Here is a 22,928-nt window from a genome sequence, read left to right on the forward strand (position 1 = left end):
CTAAGTCACTGATTTAATACTTTTAGTGGCTATTATTTCCAAGCACCTGCACATATATATCATGTTATACTTTTTATATCTTATCAATCTAGAATTCTGATAGAAATATCTTTATAAAAGGTGTTTCTACAGTGTTTTTCATATCTCAAGTATTTAATGCACATTTTGCTACAGCTAGGTGATCTGGAATACCATTAAAAATAAGTTTAAAAATGTACTTGCTTAAAATAATTTTTTTACAATCTTTACATAACCTGTGGAGTTCCAACAGTAGCCAACCCACCCAGATGTCTTCTACAGAAAATATGACATTTCTAGTCCAAATGGAAGCACAATCAGGGTACAATTTAGGGAAGAATACAGTTTTGTAGAAGGATATGTAGGATCAAAAAAGAGAACAGTAACCTAGAATTACACAAGAGGGCACTGATTACCTTTGTTAGCAAATGCCAAGACTGATCTTTATGATCTCCAAAGAGAACTAAGGCTAGTGTTTATGATCACCAAAATCCAGATAATGTTCTCAAACATCCTTTGAAATCCTTAACATTAATGAACTGATTAATAATTCCAGTACATTAAGATGAATTTTGCATCAAGATTAATATATATCTTAAGAGGAATTTCAGTGTTAACTTCTATTAGGTAAGTTCATGAGAATGTTCTTAGGCAGTGTCTAATACTGCATTCAAATGCAAGTTCTCATTTTAAGCTCAAGAGAGTTCTAAAGGTTATTAGAAGAGATTTTAAAATCTTAATTTCTTTCAGTTAGCCAAATATTTTACATTTTTTACTATTAAACGTAATGTGGCAAACGAATTGCATAAAAGTTTTTGTAATACAGTGTTCTATCTTTTGTAAATATATATATTTAAGCAGGGAAAGTTCTAGAGAAGCTTCACTTGGACTTTTATAAAACAGTCATCTGAAGAGTAAATATAAGAAAGCATTTCAAAGGAATTGTAGTTACTGTGCAATGGACAACACAATATTCATAGGACTACAGAATACTAAATATTTCAGGGCATGAACATTTTATTTAACTTCTTCATATGAAAAATTAAGGCTAATGTTCCATATTCTTCACCAAATTCTTTGCTGGTGTTTTATTTTCTTTCATTCATTTCTCACATAGGTAAAGAGTTCAAGTAAAAATACTCAGGGAAAAATATGTAAATTATAAGTACCCTTTCTTTTTTTAAAAGTTATTCAAAATAAATTCAAGATAATTATTTCACTCTTCCAATTAACATTAAATATTACAAAATCAATTTTTCTTAGTCTTGATATGCCTTCAGAAAAAAATAAAAATGTTTACCCTCCAGTGCATAAGACACCAAATGTAGAATTGCCCGAAAACAGACTATTGCATTAAGCCAAAAGATTTTATCAATAAGACTTAAAAGTACATACATTTACATTGTAGTTATAAAGGACACTCTTTCAGACATTATACAATAGGTTACCATTTGGATACATAAGGATAGAATATGATACACATACATTAAAGGGTTTGGCAAATTTGTATTACAATATTAAAGTAATTCAAGAAGACTGAATGCACCTGAACCTTTACAGCATATAGCTAAATGAATGCCAGTATAAAATTTAAAGCAACATTACGCTCTTATTAACATTCAGTTAACGACTTCTCTGGTAGATTTTTTTTAAGGCACAAAACAAAGGACTATACATATTTTGCAAAGAAATATAGAATCAATTTATAAAAGTGCAGACTCTTAGAATTCCATGACAAATGTATTTTGAGAGCAATTTCTTTCTGGAATAATTTAGTCACTTTTGCCAAAGAATCTATTAAAGTGTATGATATTTTTTGTATAGGAAATTTCTAAGTATATACAAAGATCTTTAAAACCTTGTCTTATTTCTACTATTAATATTAGAATGTCTTAAACTGTTGATCACAGAAGAAAAGGATACAGTATGTGCACCATCCTGTCCCTATTCATCAATAAATTTGGCTTAGGACTTGGCTGGCAATTGAATAATGCACAAGAAGCAAAATATTATAGTAGCACAAGCATCTGCTTAATAACTAGAAAAAAATAACATGAATATATTGCAGCCTCCAGAGTTTTAGAGGTATGTTGGTTTGTTCGTTAATCTCAGTCTTTATCAGTCACTGTAGTTATGGTCAGCTCCATCTTGCCTTAAGATCATTTTTCTATTTGCAATTAAAGCATATAATGTACATATCTTTTTTCACAGCTGTATGTTATATAGACAGCACTTCCAGATGATATTTGGGGTATTTCAAAAGAAGACTTAGTTATTTTCAAATTTGGCATATGGATTTTCCTCTTTAAACAAACCTAAAAGAAAAAAAATACATTTTTAGAACATTACAAATATTAATGGTAGTTTAAAAGGAAGTGGAACAGAAGCTAAAGAGAGAGGTTTCCTCCAAAGGACAAGAAGAAATTTTAATTCCTGATTTCTAGCTACAGAGAAGGATAACACATTCCTATCTGGTCCATTCTGATGACCCAAAAGAGGAAACAGAATTAGTTGCCAATTACTAAAAATGAAGACCACAATGTGATACAACTGCCAGAAACAGAGTTTAAAGAACCTTAAACATAGCATAGTAGCCAGAAATGATTAGGAATGCAGATACAGGCATGCAAGGACAGTGAAAGATTACTGCACTGAGGCAGCAACCAAGGAGCAGAAAAAAAAAGTTGCCACATACATTGAGTGGTGAGGTAGCACTAAGGACTGGGGACAGATCATGGAATAAGAGGCAGCTATACAATATCCTGGTCTCTAGCCAGCAGTAGATCTTTGCCAGCTGCTAGCACATGAGGCCAGAAGAGAAGACAGCAGTGCGTTCGCTGGAATCAACAAACAAGTGGTTTTGCAGGGAAAGGAATAAAGTATGAAGAACTTATAGCAGAAATGGCCTTAAAGATTAAAGTAGGACAGAGAAGACAGATCTAAAGTTATTAAAATATTAATTATAAGTAGAAAGACACAGATTAAAAAGCAAAACAAGTTACAGAAATACAGGAATTCAAAACAGAAAACAGACTAACATGTAAAAAAATTATAACATAGATTAAAAATAAGAATATCAAGATAAAATAAGGCCATAGTAACTAGTAGGTATTACATAAAAAAGTAAGAATAAGATAGGAAAAAATAAAACTACCGAAATTTCATGTAAAGCATAAGCTTGTAGTATATCTTTTTATTATTGCAATAAAGAACATTTTCCAATGAAAATGGGACTGCGTTTTGCTTGAATCTGTACTATCCCTGAGCCTACAATAGTCAATATTTAACATTCAGATTGCAGATGTGATATGGTACAGTAAGAAAAAAGAAATTACTCAACACCTTCAAATTAGCAACTTCAATTATTTCAATAATTGTTATAATTTATTACAGTTAAGCTATCTATATCTACTGCGTAAAATTGCTTTCTCAAATACATGCATTTTCAGTTGCAGAGAAACTACCATGTATTTTATTTCTGAATATTGGCTAATACGTATATGAAATATGTTCTACATTCTTTAGATAAGACACTAAACAATACTTCAAAGTCCATATCACAATTACTGAAACACAAATACTGAAACCAGTCTGTATTCACCATTCATGCAATTGTTTTCCTCCACCCCTTTCAAATTCAACTTTAGAGGCAGGAGTCAAGAAGTATCAGTCACGCTAAGGACATTTGCAGATGACTTGGTTGTTACACTATCACAACCGATTCAATCGGTTATAGATTTGATGGAAATTATAATTCAATATGGGAAAGTCTCTGGGTTTAAGGTAAATAACAATAAGACTAAAATATTAGCTAAAAATATGACAATGAATGAAAAGGAAATGTTAGTAAAATTGACAGGTTTTGAAATAGTGAAAAAGGATAAATATTTGGGAGTATATATCACAGCTTCTAATGCAAAATTATATAAGAATAATTATGAGATGTTATGGTTTAAAGTACAAAAGGATTTAAATAATTGGAAGAAATTACAATTATCTTTGTTGGGGAAAATTGCAGCTGTTAAAATGAATGTTTTACCAAAGTTTCTTTTTTTGTTTCAAATGATACCTATTTTGAAAAAAAGATGCTAATTTGGATGCTTGGCAGAAGGGTATTAATAAATTTATCTGGGCGGGGGAAAAACCAAGAGTTAAACTTAAGATTTTACAAGATGCACGGGAAAGAGGACTTAAGGTGCCAAATTTGAAATTATACTATGATGCGGTGGTTTTAACACTGGTTAGTGATTGGCTTAATTTAACAAACAAAAGTATACTTTATCTTGAGGGATGGGATTTACTTTATGGGTGGCATGCATATTTAATTTATGATAAAGTTGATAAGGCTTTTAAATCTCATATTTTAAGAAGTGCTCTATTGCGTGTCTGGAAAAAGTATTATTATAAGTTAAATTATAAAATACCAATCTGGGGAATTCCTGGACATGCGATAGAGAGTGTATCCATGGGTGTAAATTTGGATATGACTTCTTATAAGGAATTACTTAGATTGGTAGGGAGTGATTGGCAATTAAAGTCGTTAGGTGAGTTAAAACAAGAAAATATTGTACAGTCCTGGTTCCAGTATACTCAATTGCAAGCTAGGTGGAAGTTAGATCAGAACGTTGGCATTACATTAACGGATGAAAATTTGGTAAAACAGATCAAAGACCAAAACCGAGCGCATATAAAGAGAATTTATAATGCTTTAATAGAATTGGACTCGGAAACGGAACTAGTTAAAGATTGTATGGTAAAATGGGCCCAAAATATTCATGAATCGATTCCATTGGATATATGGGAGGTAATTTGGGTTAGAAATGTAAAATTTACTCAGGCCCAAAATTTAAGAGAAATTTTTTATAAAATGTTTTATAGGTGGCATTTGGACCCTAAAAAGTTGTCTTGTATGTATCCTAATTTACAGTCTAAATGCTGGAGATGTGGTAGCTTAGATGCTACTTATTTTCTATCTGGTGGACTTGTAGTAATATAAAAGCTTTTTGGATTAAAATTTGGTGAAACATTCAAAAGATTTTTAAGAGAAAGATAAAGTTCACTCCACAGTTATTTTTATTGGGTGTTATTACAGATTGTGATACTAAAGAAATTAATTTAATGTTGAATTTGATAACTGCTGCAAGGTTATTGGTAGGGCAATATTGGAAGAAGGATTGCTTACCTTCCATAGAAGAATGGATGCTTAAAGTGTCAAACTTAGCAGAAATGGCTAAGATTTCTGCTTACTTGAAGGATCATTCACAAGAAAGGTACATTTCGGTTTGGAGAAGATGGATAGATTATATCCAGGATACAAATGGGACTAAAAAGTTCCATTTAGCTTACGAGTAAATTTTAGATAGTTATATTTAGTATTAGTATTGTTTAATAATTTGGATATTTTTTGTTTGCTTGTATTTATGTTATAGGGAGTTAAAGCGTATTATGTATTTGGTTATTTATATTTATTTATTTATTTATTATTTAAATTTATATACCGCCCTATTCCCGTAGGACTCAGGGCGGTTTACAGGGAAAATTAAAATACATAACATACAAAATTAAAATCGGTTAAAACTATGATTAAATTACAGTCCCTGAAGTTAAACTATGATTATTATATATTTGTAACCCTGTAATCAGCTCTGGGAAGTGGGGGGGAGGGGGGGTCAAGGGTGGGTTGGGGGGATAATATTGTAATTTTTATAAAACTTTTCAATAAAAAAAGAAAAAGAAGTAACAGTCATGAAAGGAAGAATATAGTCCTGAAAACTATTTCGGGGCTTTATAATCAGAAACCACCAATATGATAAACAACATTCTTTGTAACAAAAAGATCATGATATAAGATAGTTTATCTCACCCCTGTATTTTATTACAAAAATGGCTTTGTAACAAAGGCTTTACTTTAAAAAGATGTAAAATATAGTACACATTACCATATTTTTTCCGGATTTCATCGTGTCTAGATTTCATCTCTGCTCTCCTGTATGAAAGATCAAGCATGTTATTTTATGGAAGGAAGAGAAGGAAGTCCAAATAAATTACCATTTATCTGGCAAATAACAAAAATAAATAAATAAAAAATATAATTGGTTAGAATTATAAGATATTCTTGACAATTACCAGAAAAGCTCTCCACACGCTAGTAACAGAGGAAAAAAATGTTCCAGCCAAGCATCAAAATAATGTAATGAAAATTATTGGGTGAATGCATATAATGCAGAGATTTAATAAAAGTCTCATTTAGTCTGATCAACACAAAACTACTTCCACAATTTCAGTCCAAATATAGACCATTCCATATTGCTTGTTCTAAGCATTTTACATTCTGTACTTCCCTAATGCTAAATAAAAAAATTACATTTGTGTCCAAATCGTTAAAAAAATGGAAGTGAGACTTATCTATATTAAGGTAATTTCCCCTAAAATATGTGTTTGGAAAAGGAGGTGCTTTATACCCAGCTTACAGATCTCTTTTTAAAATCCACAAATACTTTGGCTAATGTAGAATCCTTTATGCAAGAATTTTGTTTTTTTAAAAAAAAAAAACTTTACATTTTCAAACTTCATTTATTACTATCTAGGTGTAAAAAGATATAGGATTTGCACTGATTATTCTGGCAGATTTACAGATACCGTATTTTTCGGACCATAAGACGCACTGGACCATAAGACGCACCCAGTTTTTAGAGCAGGAAAACAAGAAAAAAAAATCTTTCTCCTTCTCTCTCTCTCCCCCTCTCTTTCTCTCTCTCTCTCTTTCTCTCCCTCCCTCTCCCTCTCCCATTGTCCCTTCCTTCCTTCCTTCCAGTCGCCATTAAATGGATTGGACTTCAGGCAATGCTGAGCGTTACTCGAAATACTTTACATGGGTTATTGTTTGAATTATCCTTCACTAATCCCGCAAGATGGGGTACCAGCAACTCTTTATTTTGCATCCCAGAGAAATTACGAGAGAGGATTGCAGCGGGGGTCTTGTAGACACTCGGTTACACAGACAAAAACTATGGCTGGGCCGCTAACACGTTTATAAGCAAGCATGGCTTGTGGTTTGTCACCATTGCAGATGTAACCTGAGAATTTTCACTTTGTCTGGAATTAAAGAAACAAAACAAAACCATGGATCCCTTTTTAAAGTTCACTTGGTTGACGGCTTCCTTCCATACTCTTCCCAGCAGAGAAAAGAACATGAAACTTAGCTAACTAGATTAGGGACAGTTTGGGAACTTTTTACCAGTCAGGCCCAACTTACTGAGGCTCATTTGTTTTGCTTGTCACTTAAAACAAACTTGTGGCTCCTTGTGATGTGTAGACTTCCTTCTCTCTGAATTGCAGTTCCAGATTGTTTACCAGATGTTAAACGGGATCTCTTCTCAGAAATGCAGCTGGCCCTCTGTTTGCTTTCACTCGTTTTCCCACTGAAAATCTGAGCCACTCACCTTGCTGGTCTTTGTGCAATAGGAAATGGTCCGTGTGTGAAACGGAGCGAGGGAGATTGCCAGAAATGCGAATCGGCTGATCTCACGCTCCTCCAAACTCCCTCGCTCGGTTTCAGCTTCCCTTGCTACAAGAGAAAGCAAGCTGAAACGGAATGAGGGAGATTGCCAGAAATGCGAATCGGCCGATCTCACACTCCTGCAAACTCCCTCGCTCGGTTTCAGCTTCCCTTGCTAAAAGAGAAAGCAGGCTGAAACGAGGCAGATTGCAGCAGCGCGAGATCAGCCGATTCGCATTCCTGGCAATCTGCCTCTTTCGGTTTCAGCCTGCTTTTTCTTGTAGCAAGGGAAGCTGAAACCGAGCGAGGGAGAGTGCAGGAGCGCGAGATCGGCGTTTCTCAGCACGTGCCGATTCGTGCTCCTGGCAATCTCCCTTACTTTCCACTTGCGGAGGTTGGGGCTGGCCATACGGATCACCTTCGGACCATAAGACGCACCCTCATTTCCCCCCCCCTTTTGGGAAAAAAAGTGCGTCCGAAAAATACGGTAGATTACCACACACATATGCAGTTAATCTAATATGGAATTTTCAGATAATTCATCTTGGACATCTTGGACTCCTATAATGAGATCTTATTACAATATTATTAAAAATTCTTCTGGGACCTAAATTAAGGTTATGTGTCCCACTTGCTTTTTTTGCAGTATTTTAAGAAGTCCAGAGCATAAGTCAGTGGCATGAGCTCAAGATCTATTAGATGAATTGATCAACATTTCTTTGCATGTGACAAGAGTTGACTACTTTGAGAGTTGCTGCATGAGTACTGTGCTGCCACCACGTGGCTGTTCTTGGGAAATTATAATATGCTAATTGGGTCTACCAGTACCTTCCCCTTTGTGATGTATTTCCTATCCTGCTCATGATGCTGTATTAGGATCCACCCCTTCTGGGTTGGACTTCCTCCTTCTCCTTTGCTCCTTGTGTTCCATCCTCCATTGTAACATCTGAACACAAGCCATGCGGACAGTAATCCTGTTACTGTCTTTCGACTGTTCTGGATCAAACACGTTGTGATCGTGATTTTAATTCCTTGTTAAGACACGTTGGTCTGTTTAAGCGAATTTAGTCACATTTAACGGCCCTTTCCAGACAGTGAACTCATAAAGCACCTGGTTCATCTGAAATACCTTTATTTTGCATGTAGAAGGTGGTTACAGCAGAGAAGGTGTGGTCAGGTGAATCTGGACGGAGCTTTAAGTTCGAAAGACTTAAAGACAGACAGGATTACTGTCCGCATGGCTTGTGTTCAGATGTTACAATGGAGGATGGAACACAAGGGAGCAAGGAGAAGGAGGAAGTCCAACCCAGAAGGGGTGGATCCTAATACAGCATCATGAGCAGGATAGGAAATACATCACAAAGGGGAAGGTACTGGTAGACCCAATTAGCATATTATAATTTCCCAAGAACAGCCACGTGGTGGCAGCACAAGTACATTTCTATTTTCCTCTTGTATGGCTGAAGCATCTGTGCCTGGTGTTCTACACAAATATCTTCCAGAATGATAAACGGTGGGATAAAGGCAGGGACATCAGCAATGGCTGGGAAGGTAGGAAGAGTAAAGTGAATCATGTCTGGATTCAAATGAAGCTGCAGCTATAGGGAAGAAAGGTGCTGGGAAAATTGGCAGGCAGGCTGAGGCACAGGAGGAGTGCAGAAGTAGAGGAAGGGAGCAGCCTTGCCTTTTCCAATTCATACAACCACTCTGGATTTTGTCTTATCAGAAACTGTTACATGTTTTGCTTTGGTCAAATGGGAAACAGTTTGGACAAACATTCAATCACAGTAAGTTTGCTTCATTCACAAAGCAAAAACATTTCCTTTTTTGTGCACATTCCTATTTATTGTATCTGTACAAAATTTCAAGAAAACATCCAATTGTGAAGCAAGCCTTATTTCTTGATTGGCATGGAATGACCAAAGACTAGAAAAAGCAAGCCTGACTGGCATCCATAAACAAGAAGGAACGCACCTTTCTTCCTGCCGAACCCTCCTTTGCTCTCTTTCCCTGGCAGCCTTTTCATCCTCTTTATCGGTCCTGTTTAAAATAAGATTATTGAAAACAGACTGCAGTGTGTCATTATTCCATATTATGAACTCATCAAACCATTAAAAAATTAAGCAAAAATAGACTGCCATGATGGCATCTGGGTGAGATTCCATGGCTAGACAGATGTCTCTGAAGGAACAGAAATGGCACTGGGGGGGGGGAATGAATGGTGGTGATGTCTGGCAGGCAATTCTTTGGAAACACTTTCTTAATCACTTTCAGATACAATAAATTTACAGTTGGAAAAGTCTCTGAAATCAGCAGGACAGAGAAAACAGGAGTCAGCATTCCTTCCAAATTACAGGAAATAAAGCAAAAAGTAAAACAATATTTTGAAGAGTTTAAAACAAAACAAAGAGATTTTGATTTAGAAAGACATAAATGGACAAAGGGAATGGTACAAATGTAAAAAGATTAATATTCTGATGAAAGTGCTTTTGGTGCTATTTGGAATTAAATAAATAGACCAGGTTTCCAGATCTTTGTGGAAATGAAGATTGTTGAACATCAAAGATAAAAGGCAGTGGAATTTGCAAAACATGGTGATAAGTGTAATGTGAGATCAACTGTGTCATTTAAAAATATAGACAAATAGACTGACCTAAAACCTTAAGGGTATAGAAAAGGCAAAGGGTGTGTGTGTGTGTGTGTGTGTAGCTTGCCATTTTATTTTCATCTTCATAATTGATACACTTTTAATTTTTGCAACCACCAAAAAAGTTGCAAGCCTTGGGAAAGATTGTTGGAGCAACTGATACAAAATAGAGATTACTCCAGAAATATTACAAAAGATCAGGTGGAAAAGCAGATACCTGAATCTGTAAAATATGTTTAAAAAGAGCTAGTTATTTTTAAAGTGGAAGAAATGGGAGAAAGGTTTGTAAAGAAGAGATGAAGGAAGAGGTTATCAAAAAAAATTGAAGAATCAATAGGAAAACTTATGAGAGAAGTTACATTAACGATAAAGTGAAAATTTTAGAAACTAAAATTTAATTTTAGAAACAAACAGAATAAAGAGAGAAGGAAAAAAAACTTAAGACAATTCAGCATTATAGGAATGAGATAAAAATAATTTTGCTTGAGATTTAGAGCAGTTCCACAGGATTTGGAGAAGCCATTGGAGATCAGTCAGATGTTCAGCCATTAAGAATTTTTTCTGAATAGGATGCAAATGATATAGAGGCATAAAAAAGGAATTACTCCAAAGTGCATAGAATCAACATGCAATCTGCAAAAATAAGAAATGTACCAAGAGATATTAGTGTGCACTTTGTTAGGAGGAAGACTAGTGATCACATTTTACAGCCACTTTTTACTTCCAGATAGATTAATAATGCAGATTATGATTATACTTAAACAAATCCCAGTCAGAATCAGATTACTGAACAATAGAGTATTTTATTTTTACTGACAAGTTCAAACAGTAAATATACCACTTCGCTGGGAAAAGTTGGAAAAAGTGATCTTCTCTTTTGAACACAGATTTAAATGAATTCAGTCCAAAAGAATTCCTAGAATTAAAATTCAAAGGGAAATGGAAAAAAACGTAAATGGAAGTGATAGGAGCCCAGACAACAGCCACAAGAAAATAAGGAGAAGATCAGCATGTTAGGTGCTACAGGTATTGATATTTCTAAGTTTCTGGCATATGTGGATTTTAAATTCCTATTTTTTTTTCTTCCTAATGTTTTTCCTGGAAGTGCAAGATCTCCTTTTTTTCAGATCAACAAAATGTTGATCCGTTAATTATGACAGTTTGATTGACTGTTATCTGAGCCTAATATTGTGGATTGAGAGAGAATGATAGCCCAGTCAACCAGCTGGTTTTTATGCCAAAGGCAGGATTAGAACTCACAGCCTCCTGGTTTCTAGCCTGGTGCCTTCACCATTAAACCAAACTGGCTCTCTTTAAATGCCTAATGTGGAGTATATATGGAGCAAATGCTCCTCAAAAAGGAAGAAAATTATTTCATTATAAAAAAAAATTGAAACAAGATGTAAGGCATAAATTCAAGATCACGTGAAGCGTTAGTACCACTTTATAATGCCTTGGTAAGACCACACTTGGAATATTATATCCAATTTTGGTCACCGCAATATAAAAATGAGACTCTAGAAAGAGTGCAGGCGAAAACAACAAAGATGATAAAGCGACTGGAACTAAAATGTATGAACATTTTATGACATATAAAATACGGTTGCAGAAATTGGATAAGTTTAATGAAAAGACAGATTAGGGTGACCTGATAGCAGTGTCTATCAATATCTAGGGGGCTGCCACAAAGAAGAGGAGGTCAACCTATTCTCCAAAGCCCCTGAAGGTAGAATTAGAAGCAATAGATGGAAACTAATTAAGGAGAAAAGCAACCTAGAAATAAGAAGACATTTCTTGATAGAGCAATTAATCAGTGAAACCGCTTGCCTTCAAAAGTTGTGGGTACTGCATCACTGGAGGTTTTTAAGAAGAGATTGGACAGTCATTTGTCTGAAATGGTATGATCTCCTACTTAAGCAGGGGGTTGAACTAGAAGGAACTCCCTTCCAAATTTGTTATTCTGTAATTTGTTCAGAGAAATGCACATAAGAAAAAAGGATACAAAATATTTGAGTTGCAAAAACATGAGTAAAGAATTTATTTCACCAGGAGCCAAAAAGAGAAATAGTTTATATATAAACCCCTAATTACAACCAGAATAATGACTGATAATTATGGTAAATATGTGGGGTTGAAGCTATTTGCATGGAACCAAGACTCCAATAATGGGAATTTATGCTCCAAATCAGGCTAAAATAGCATTTTACAAAAGGTCTTATGGATAAACCAATAGACTTACTATATGAAAGCTGGTTTATAATGGGAGATTGGAATGGAGTAATGTGTCCACAAAAAGACTGAATTTTTGAGAAAGATATTAAAATGACCCAAGGTAAATTACCAAGAGGTTTTTTTAAAAAAAATATGATGGACAATTTAGAACTTATGGATGCATGGAGATACAAAAATGGTGGTGCAAAAGAATATACTTTTTCCCCCAAAGATATACAGTGCAAGTAATCCTCAACTTACAACAGTTCGTTTAGTGACTGAAGTTACAACAGTGCTGAAAAAAGTGACATGACCATTTTTCATACTTACGACCTTTGCAGCATCCCTATGGTCACATGATCAAAATTCAGATGCTTGGCAACTGGTTCATATTTATGACCATTCGAATGTCCTGGGGTCATGTGTGTCTGACAAGCAAAGTTAATGGGGAAGCCAGATTCACTTAACAATGTGTGACTAACTTAGCAACTGCAGTGATTCATTTACAAAACTGTGGCAAGAAAGGTCGTAAAATGGGGTAATAGTTACTTAACAAATGTTTCACTTAGCAACATAAATTTTGGGTTCAATTGTGGTCGTACGTTGAGGACTACCTGTAGATTTTTTTTTCAAGAATTAAAATATTAGATATCTAAGAATTTAGCTACTAGTGTTTACAAAGTGGAGATACTGCCAAGGACTTTTTCAGACACAACCCAGTGCCTTTAGCACTTAAAAAGAAAATTGATCCTTTCAGAGGGAGGTTAAATGAAACATTGTTTCAGAAATGAATAAAAAACAAAATAATTTTTAATAATCTTAATAAAGGTACAGACATAAAGATGATTAGGGGTGCAAGTACAGCTTTTATGAGGGGACATTTTATATAACAAAAGAAGCTCTCCCAAAAGAGACAAGGAAAAAAAGCAATTTTAAATGATAACCTTAGAGAGAGAGAGAGAGAGGGAGAGGGAGAGGGAGAGGGAGAGGGAGAGGGAGAGGGAGAGAGAGAGAGAGAGAGAGAGAGAGAGAGAGAGAGAGAGATAAGATTATAATTTTTATCTACTTCTTTGTAATTTAAGGAGGAGCCATGGTGGCACAATGGTTGGAATGCAGTATTGCAGACTGACTCTGCCTACTGCCAGGAGTTCAATCCTGACCGGCTCAAGGTTGATTCAGCCTTCCATCCTTCCAGATTTAGTAAAATGAGGACTCAGATTGTTAGGGGCAATGTGCTGATTCTGTAAATGTTTAGAGAGTGTTGTAAAGTAGTATGAAGCAGGTATAAATCTAAGTGCTATTGCTATTTTTCATGTCTTTTTTTACTTATTACTCCTCTTTCAAAATTTGTATTTTTATTCTTTTAAAGATGTATTTAATAAAAACTATATTAAAATAGATTGCTATTCTAATATAAAATTCCCCAAAAATCATTTGATACTTGCTTTCTGTTCTTTTTTTTCCTGCAGCAGTAACAGCAACAGATGAAAAGTGTGATAAGGATTATTCCTCCCACTACAGACATGGCAATGATCAGTGCTTCAAAATTCACTGAAATATTTAAATAAAAAAAAGTTAGCGCCATAATTGTCAAAGAAGTATTCATTTAATCAATTTAGAGCCCTAATTGTTTATTTAAAAAGATAAATTATTTCAAGCAAAGATTGAAAGCTTATATCATAAGGAACCTTTATACATTAGAGCAGTTTCATACAAATGAGTTATGAAGAGGCAAATTAAAGCCCCCTGCAGTAAAAAAAAATTGAATATATTTAGTTTCAGTGGTGGCTGATTTCCTCCCACCAATACTTTAACATTCATAGTCATGAATATGAAATTTGAAAGTTCACATTCATGACTGTAAGAGTTAAAATGGGGGGATTACCTGCCACTGAGATTACCACTCCAAAAATTTTTAACTCTCATAGTCATGAATACAAATTTTAAAAATTAGAAGCTGTATATTTTCTAGTTACCAAATGCTGCAATCAAGCAGAGAATGATACAATAAAGGTAAAGGTAAAGGTTCCCCCGCACATGCGTGCTAGTCGTTTCCAACTCTAGGGGCCGGTGCTCATCTCCGTTTCAAAGCCGAAGAGCCAGCGCTTGTCCAAGGACGTCTCCGTGGTCATGTGGCCGGCATGACTGGACGGCAAAGGCGCACGGAACGCTGTTACCTTCCCACCGTAGTGGTCCCTATTTTTCTACTTGCATTTTTACGTGCTTTCGAACTGCTAGGTTGGCAGAAGCTGGGACGAGTAACAGGCGCTCACTCTGTTACGTGGCACTCGGGATTCAACCCGCCAAACTGCCGACCTTCTGATCGACAAGCTCAGCGTCCTAACCCACTGAGCCACCGCGTCCCTTCTACAATACAGTTATACCTATATTGTTATACCTTCTACAATACAGTTATACCCTGTCTATTTATTAGATTTTTTTTCTGCCTTTATTACTTTATAAATAACTCAAGGTGGCGAACATATCTAACAATCTTTCCTGCTCCTATTTTCTCCATAATAGCAATCCTGTGAGATGAGTGTGTGTGAATGGTCCAAAGTCATCCAGCTACCTTTCATGCCTTAGGCAGGAAAAGAACTCACAGTCTCCTGGTTTCTAGACCTGTACTTTTATCACTACACCAAACTGACTTTGTTTGCAACTCTTTGTGCAATCAGCACAGGCTTAATATTTATACTGATTAGCAACTGATCAATTTTTAATCTATTAAATATTTATATGACACAACTGGGAGATACTGATGGCTGATACTAAAAGAGGTTCTCTTCCTATCATCTTGAAAGCCACGGTAATTTGAACTGTACATGTTGCAAAGTAACTGTAAGCTTGTTAAAAAGTTAATCCTACAAGAGTTTATAGTAATATGAAATATTTGCGGGAGGAACAATATTGTCTGAAATGTAGCATGCTAATGACAACTAAAAGAAAATTTCTAGAGTGAATTTACCCCAACATACGCCCCAGCGTGCAAAGCTTAGCTCACAAAGAGAACGTGGAGGGAGGATATTCCGAACAGGATACTCGATGCATTTTTTGCTGCTGCTGCACCATAAACACTGCAAGAAAAAAATGTGGTTAAATAACGCAAGCTAAGAGATTGCAGAAGTCAATAAGTGAATCTGTACCTTATTATGCATTACAAACTTTTGAGGGGGTGTTGCTTATGTCACATGCCTTGAAGCAGCATGCAAGTCAAAGAATAATGAAAATAGTACAATAAATTTTTTATCAATACAATAATAATGAATCACAACTGTCATCACCATAATATGGCATTTAGCTCAGATATTCTTTTTTTAAAAAAAAAGTTTTTAACCAGCTTCCTATGTACCGTATTAAGAATGAGAGCCAAAGGCCCATTTCTGGTGGCAAGACATTCTATAATAGGGGAGCTTCAGCAGAAAATGGTCACTTCTAAGTCCTGTCATGTGTGATTGGGAACCCTTAGTACATACTCTCTGCTGGCATGCCTTGAGAAGATTTTATTTCAGGTAAGTACTCTGGGGAGATGCTCAGGATTCAAGCTATGTAGAATCGTATGGACTATCACCAGCACCTTGAATTACACTGAGAAATTAACTGGTAATCATGGAACTAATTTTATATGGCAACAACAAGTTATCAATGCATGTAGGTAGATTGCTATCTTTGCTATAACTGGAGTTTCTAGATGGCATAAGTAACAATAAATTATCCAAACTGTGACAAAGGATGAGCGATCTTTATTAGATAAGAACAGTCATCAGTGGTCCACTAGCCGGACCAAAGGGCTCAATGAAATAAAAGAATCAAGCATTGTGGCATTTCATACTGAATGAAATGACCTTCGATCCTTCTGCCACGACCTGAAGACATGGTTGTTCCAACAAGCGGGCCTGGACTGATCATGGTTTTTTAAATTTGGTTTTTATCGGCTTAAATTGTCCTTTATTTATTGTGTAATTCTTTTTTAATCTTTGTATTCTATGTTTTTTAATTTTTTATTGTTGTGAGCCGCCCTGAGTCCTTAGGGAGAAGGGCGGCATATAAATTTAATAAATAATAATGATGATGATGATGATGATGATGATGATGATGATGATGCACAGTGGCTCAACCTTTCATTCTCACCGTCTGAGAACGTCCATTCAGGAAAGAGCAGAGCCACTATTAAACAGTGTTCCAAATTCCCATCCCTTTCAGTCCAGGCATCCAGAAGGATGATATTTTTGAGGCTATTAAAGACTGCCAAGAAATCTAACAGTATAGGGCAGGGGTAGGCAACCTCGGCTCTTTTATGACTCATGGACTTCAACTCCCAACTCCCATGCTAGCTCAGGAATTCTGGGAGTTGAAGTCCATGAGTCATAAAAGAGCCGAGGTTGCCTACCCCTGGTATAGGGTCATGGTCCTCATCCAGGTCCTGCCACAGGTCATTAGCAGGAATGACTAGCACAGTTTCTGTCCTTTACTTTTAGAAACATTTGGTTGCCTATGAAGAAAACGAGGCTATTCATTAAACCAATTTAGCAATGCTTATCAAAATGCTGAATTTAGCACATAATATGCCAAGAGAATTAAAGAAAAAAATCCAAATCAGAATTTTAAAGAAAAAAGGAGCACACAAGTGGTCTCTGAAAAACATTATGCACTAGTATTATGAAAAAGATACTAAAATTTATAAACAAGAACATTTGCAAAGTAAACAGAGAAACAAACAGGTAAAAACTTATTAACAGCATTTAAACAGCTTGATACAAACTCTTCGGATAAGCAGGATTTCTGTTAATCAGTACAAGTATTTTGTGCCCATGGGGTACAGCAAGTCCAATTAAGTTCCAGAACTGAATAACACTTTTGTCCTAATCTGGCATCAAGGGCTTTAGAAATGCTTCATTTAAGAACTTTAACTTGCAAACGTACAGATAGGCTTAACTGACAGATTAGTTGATTAAAAAGTGAGCTCTGTCATGTCATGTATCTGACTCTTTCCCATGCTGATGTCTTGCATTTTATTCTTCTTTTTTGCCACCCTTCCAACCTATCTAAGACAAAATGTTGTTTATAATTACTCATTCTCTCATTTTCCTATTTTTAACTTTGTCTTTCACACAAATAGGTAGAAATGGACTTCCAGAATATCAGCCTAAAAACAATTATGAGATTTAGTACAGACAAACAGCAGGCTTAGAAGAACGAAACCTTCCCAAAACATTAATCTAGACAAATCATGCAACAGAATACTAATATTTAATTTTAGACTACAACTTCTATGAACTCCAACCAGATGGGAACCAAAATTCAGACCTGAGTATCCTGTGCCATGTCAAACATTTCTTCTCCTGGAATGTACACAACAAGGTTGTGAAGAATAGATGCTATAATTCATTCTCCCTTTCAGATGATTATCACAAAGCGGCAGCAAGAACAAGGTAGCTTCTCAAATGCATTCGTTCTTACTCTGTTCATCTAAAAAGAAGGTAGCTTCACCAGTGCAGCTGCATATTCTGCAGAGCAAAGCAGGAGACCTTTTGGGGCCCGCTAGTAATTTAACAGCTCAAGAATTGAAACGTTCAGTACCCAATAAAGTCCAATGGGTCCAATTTCCAAATTAGAATACACATAAATATACATTTATATACATATAAATGTAGTTAGGCTAATTACTCAGTAAGATTACTTTTGCACCATTTTGATTTTCCTTTTAGAAATCCTTTTTAACTAGAAAGCATAAACCTACCGTAAGCCAAAAATAAGACAGATGTACTTAGCTTTCTTTTGCATGACAAACTTGGGTTGTGTGTTGTTGTTTTTTTTACAATAGCCAAACCATTGTGCAAACAGATAAATGGAGTAGACATTTTATGGCTGAGCAGCATTTCACCATCTTATGACTCACACTATTAAATTATCTGTAACCTCAAGGCATTCTTGGAAATTATGATGATAATGAAAGCTGGAGCTTTTCATCCTATTGTTGTTATAAGTATTAGCAACGATATAAAGTCAGATGGAATGGGGAACTCATCTAGCACCAAGGAAGATATCTGCAAGCACATTGATATCCCTAGGCATCATACTGAAGAATCTGATGTACGAATCTGAATTGCATTCATTAGTAATATACCATTTCTGTATAATTAATATCTAACTTTCAATCTTCCTTCCTCACTCTTTAGCATTAGCTTAGGTTCTATAATTATACGATTCAAACTGTTTCTAAACAGAATTTAGCAACAATTTGAAATAGGTTGTGAATGTTTTTCAGAGCATTATAGCAGTACAAGAAAGGAAATTGCAGTATTTTCTTGAAATTTAACATCACATTTTTAAACAAAATAAAATACATAAAGAATTCTCTTTTTTCTACTGTTACCATTCCCAGTCTTAAATAAAATATATAGATATAGCCACCTGGTTCTATTTCAAAAGCCCACTATCTACACAGTCATATGATATCCTAATCAGGAAGCTGAGTAAATATGTTCATATATCCTATAACACATGCAGAAATAATTTTTATGACACTAGTTTTGGTAGTTTATAACACAGGAACTTGTTATATAAATCAGAATTATCTGAATTAGGCTGCCCTTGAAATCACTGCATGAAGTAAGTTAGATCAGGATTTTATTTAGAGAACAGATGTTTACTAATTGTGTTACTTACTGTGACATTTTTCAGGCATTCTTCACAAGTTTTATTTGTGTACTTCTGGCACCCCACTGTGAAAATAAGTTAATTAATAATTAAGTTAATCTCTTCATTTTCCCAGCTTTCCTCCTGATTTTGTTTTGTTTTGCAATCAGATATAAAGCTGGATCCTTTGAGACTGAATGTCCAGAATCATAGCTATTTGTCTGTAATAGCTTACTTCTTGTTTGGAGAGATAACAGTAAGTCAACATCCAACACTTTGTTTTTATACCTTAAAGGTAGCTGTTAAGCCTCTCTTCTACAAAAGCAGTACCTAAACCTATCACCTACAGGTTCTATCAATGATAAAGACCTATCGATTGTGTGTGTGTGAATGGTACACTGAGCACCAACTATGTTCTGTTGCAGGGGTGTCAAACTGCTGGCCCATGGGCCGAATGCGTCATGCCAAAACTGTGCCCACCCCATTGCCGGCATTGGGAAAAAAGTCACATTATGTCACAACATGACACATGATGTTGCGAATTTGATACCCCTGATCTATTGGATACATGAAGCAAGTAAATAGGAGATACATTATGCTTCTAATTCTACTATGCAGCCTCCCAACTGACTTATATATTCACATGTAGCATCAACTTTAAGATCAAAGACCTAAGCAGTCTTTTTTCCATTTAATTATGTTCGATTCTCAGAGACTTTCTGGAGAAGTCCCTCTAGTTTTCTTGGCAAAGATCAGAGTGGTTTTCCCTGCCTCCTTCCTAGGGCTCAGAGAAAATGACTAGCCCAAGATCATCAGCTGGTTTTGTGCCTAAGGCAACACTAGAACTCGTGGTCTCCTGGTTTCTAGCCATAACTTACAACAAACTGGCTCTCACATAGTCTTATACAATTCTTAACATGTTACATGTACTTTATTCAAATATAAGAAAATAGTTTTAGAATCAAGGCTTTCACATAATGCTTTAGGCTTTCTGGTGGTTGCATATACTATGGGGTCAGACATTTCATTTACAAGTAATACTGACAGGGTTACATCACCACCCTATTTTATGCAAATTAAATGTTAAACTCAAATGCCATAATTTGTGTCCAAGGAATGCAGACCAATAGGATTAGATGTAAATTATTATATCAGTGCTATATCCCATTTTGAAAGGCAGTTTTGTATAGGCACCAGGCTAGAATCCAGAAAGTGTTCTAGCCCCATCTGAGGCATGGACTCAGCTGGATGACTTTGGGCTAATCACTCTTTCTCAGAGCTAGGAAACTGGCAATGGCAACCCACTTTCGCAAACACTTTCCAAAGAAACTACAGAAACTTGTACAGGCAGTCACCAGGAAGCAACACTAACTCAAAGGCATACAAAGACACATACATTCACAATTCCCTTTTTGGATTGCCTAGAACAGTGGTCTGCAACCTTTTTGGCAACAAGGACTGGTTTTGTGGAAAACAATTTTTCCAACGACCAGGAGGGGGGATGGTTTTGGTTTCACTTGCTTGCCCACCATTCACCTCCAGTTGTGCAGCCCGGATCCTAACAGGCCATGGCCAGAGGATTGGGGACCTCTGGTCTAGAGTTATCATCAAATTAAAGCCATCTCAGATTGCAGTCCTATTTACCCTATACTCAAAAGAAAGCTCCAGTGAGTTCCGGGAACTATATATTCAGTTTTAATTACAGTTGAAATATTAATCGGTATAAAAGTTTTGAAACAACATACTGTGCATCTCCTATATACAATGGAAAAATGGGTATTACGTTTTAATACTGTTGTGTTATGGGGCACTTTCATAGTTTTTTGAATTTCAAAAATTGGAAAAGGGAAAGAATGTTGGAATACAATAAAAACGTTTAAATCAATTCAATAGCTAAGTAACAGATTAAACATCAGTACTCTGGAGTAGAAATATGTAATTTTACAGGTGCTGACAAAATGCATCTCCCATTAATTTCAAATTATGAGTCAAGCTCAGAGCGTTAGTTCAACCTCTTGCAGAGCCAGAGGTGGTGGTTGTCCACCCTTGAGTTACAGCAGGGGTCTTCAAACTTGGCCCTTTTATGACTTGTGGACTTCAACTCCCAGAATTCCTCAGCCAGCTTTGCTGGCTGAGGAATTCTGGGAGTTGAAGTCCACAAGTCATAAAAGGGCCAAGTTTGAAGACCCCTGAGTTACAGGTTTCTTTTTCGCCTGCTTTCTTATCCAGACACCCATATCATAGCAAACAGCCCACAAGACTGGCGCCGTATTCCCCTCTCCGCCCCCATTCTCCAAAGTATGCCCGGTGCTCTCTTTGCTTTTTAAGCTGAGAATCAAAGCTGAAGAGAAGCCGAAGCGGCTGCACAAACTGCACAAGAGCCTCGCAAACTGCTCCGACAACATTGGCAAACAATCCCCCGGCCCCCACGGCCGCCTCCACCGCCCTTGTCCCACGGCAGGTCCGGGGTCTCTTCTTACTTCCTTGCCCAGCGGTCGCCAAAGTGCCCAGGACCATGGTATTCAGAGTCGAGAGGAACAAGGGGAGGCAGAGCAGAAACAAGCGCCGCAAGAAACCCATGGCGACTAAAACAAGCAAGGAAGCCGCCTCCGCTCGCCCGAGCCTCTTCGGCTCCCTCGCCCTTACTTTCCAAGACCGGAAAACAACCCCGGGAGATACGCCTCCGGCCCGCCCATTGCCGTGCACGCGCGCTGTTTTTGACGGGAGCACGCCGTGGGCGGGACGAAGCAGCTCCCGAAGATGGTGCGCGCTCCCGAAGATGGTGGGCGGCTTCGTATTTATGCTAACAGCCGGCAGAACTGAATGCTTCGGTTGCTTTGATGTTATAAATTCTTATTTCCTTATTTTCTTTTATATTGTTTAAACCAGGGGTCTTCAAACTTGGCCCTTTTATGACTTGTGGACTTCAACTCCCAGAATTCCTCAGCCAGCAAAGCTGGCTGAGGAATTCTGGGAGTTGAAGTCCACAAGTCATAAAAGGGCCAAGTTTGAAGACCCCTGGTTTAAAATATTGAAAAACAAAAGACCCGAGAGCTCGGCACAGAGCACCAGCTAATATGTTCTTAGGGATATTGATGCCAAGAGTTGAAAGCTCCAACTTTATAAATGGGGCGGGGGGGGCGGAGGGTTGGAATAAAGAAGAGCCCTAGCCCAGGGATAGGCAACCTCGGCTCTTTTATGACTCACGGACTTCAACTCCCAGAATTCCTGAGTCAGCTATGCTGACTCAGGAATTCTGGGAGTTGAAGTCCGTGAGTCATAAAAGAGCCGAGGTTGCCTACCCCTGCCCTAGCCGAAGTTTCCAGACTGTGATTAAGGAGAAAGCAAAAAGAAAAGCAAAAAAAAGCAAAAAAAAAAAAAAAGAGGAGCCTTGGTGGAGCAGTGGGCTAATGCCTCCTTAAGTAACCAGCTGCCTGCAATTAGTGCAGGTTCGCATCCCACCAGGCTCAAGGTTGACTCAGCCTTCCATCCTTCCGAGGTAGGTAAAATGAGGACCCAGATTGTTGGGGGCAATTAAGCTGACTTTGTAATAATGCCGCTTGGGGTGTGTGTGAAAGCCCTAATAAGCAGGCATATACATAGAATGAAGGCTACTGCTAAGTTTGTAAGCCGCCCTGAGTCTTCGGAGAAGGGCGGGATATAAATGGAATAAAAATAAAATAAAAATAAATAAAATAAAATAAATAAAAACAGACGTTTGCCGCCAAGTTCTCTCTGGGCTCTTTCTGATTCCATCTGAAATGTCGCTCGTTCGAGGGCGGATTTGCAAAACATACCAACTCGTGTATGTAGTAAATTAAGCCAAGTAGGACTTCACAACCCTGTTGAACTATTAAAACACTGGCTTTATTTTTAGCGTAATTTATAAATTTAGCCGTTATGGTTTGTAAGCCA

The 22,928-nt window shown here is 36.6% G+C and overlaps 1 protein-coding gene across 1 annotated transcript; it reads right to left on the reverse strand.

The window, feature by feature from the left end:
* Window positions 1–12: 12 nt before the first annotated feature.
* PTTG1IP (PTTG1 interacting protein) lies at window positions 13–21,666 on the reverse strand. The gene is made up of 7 exons (XM_083364335.1): window positions 21,494–21,666; window positions 19,044–19,099; window positions 15,343–15,451; window positions 13,820–13,925; window positions 9,491–9,556; window positions 5,958–6,004; window positions 13–2,333 (listed from the first exon to the last, which is right to left on the reverse strand). Exons 1-7 carry the CDS (start codon window positions 21,591–21,593, stop codon window positions 2,287–2,289), a joined length of 531 nt encoding a protein of 176 aa, XP_083220461.1. The 5' UTR covers window positions 21,594–21,666; the 3' UTR covers window positions 13–2,286.
* Between the last annotated feature and the right edge of the window lie 1,262 nt (window positions 21,667–22,928).

Source organism: Vipera ursinii (genome assembly GCF_947247035.1).
Source record: "Vipera ursinii genome assembly, chromosome: 5".
In the NCBI taxonomy this organism is placed as follows: Eukaryota; Metazoa; Chordata; class Lepidosauria; order Squamata; family Viperidae; genus Vipera; species Vipera ursinii.

Excerpts from the sequence above, each read along its gene's own strand:
- PTTG1IP (XM_083364335.1), bottom strand. The coding sequence starts at position 21,593 with ATGGGTTTCTTGCGGCGCTTGTTTCTGCTCTGCCTCCCCTTGTTCCTC. Across the intron at positions 15,452-19,043 it reads AATGCCTGAAAAATGTCACA|TGTTTATGGTGCAGCAGCAG; the intron begins GTAAGTAACACA and ends TTTTTCTTGCAG. Across the intron at positions 2,334-5,957 it reads TGAAATCCGGAAAAAATATG|GTTTGTTTAAAGAGGAAAAT; the intron begins GTAATGTGTACT and ends TTTTTCTTTTAG.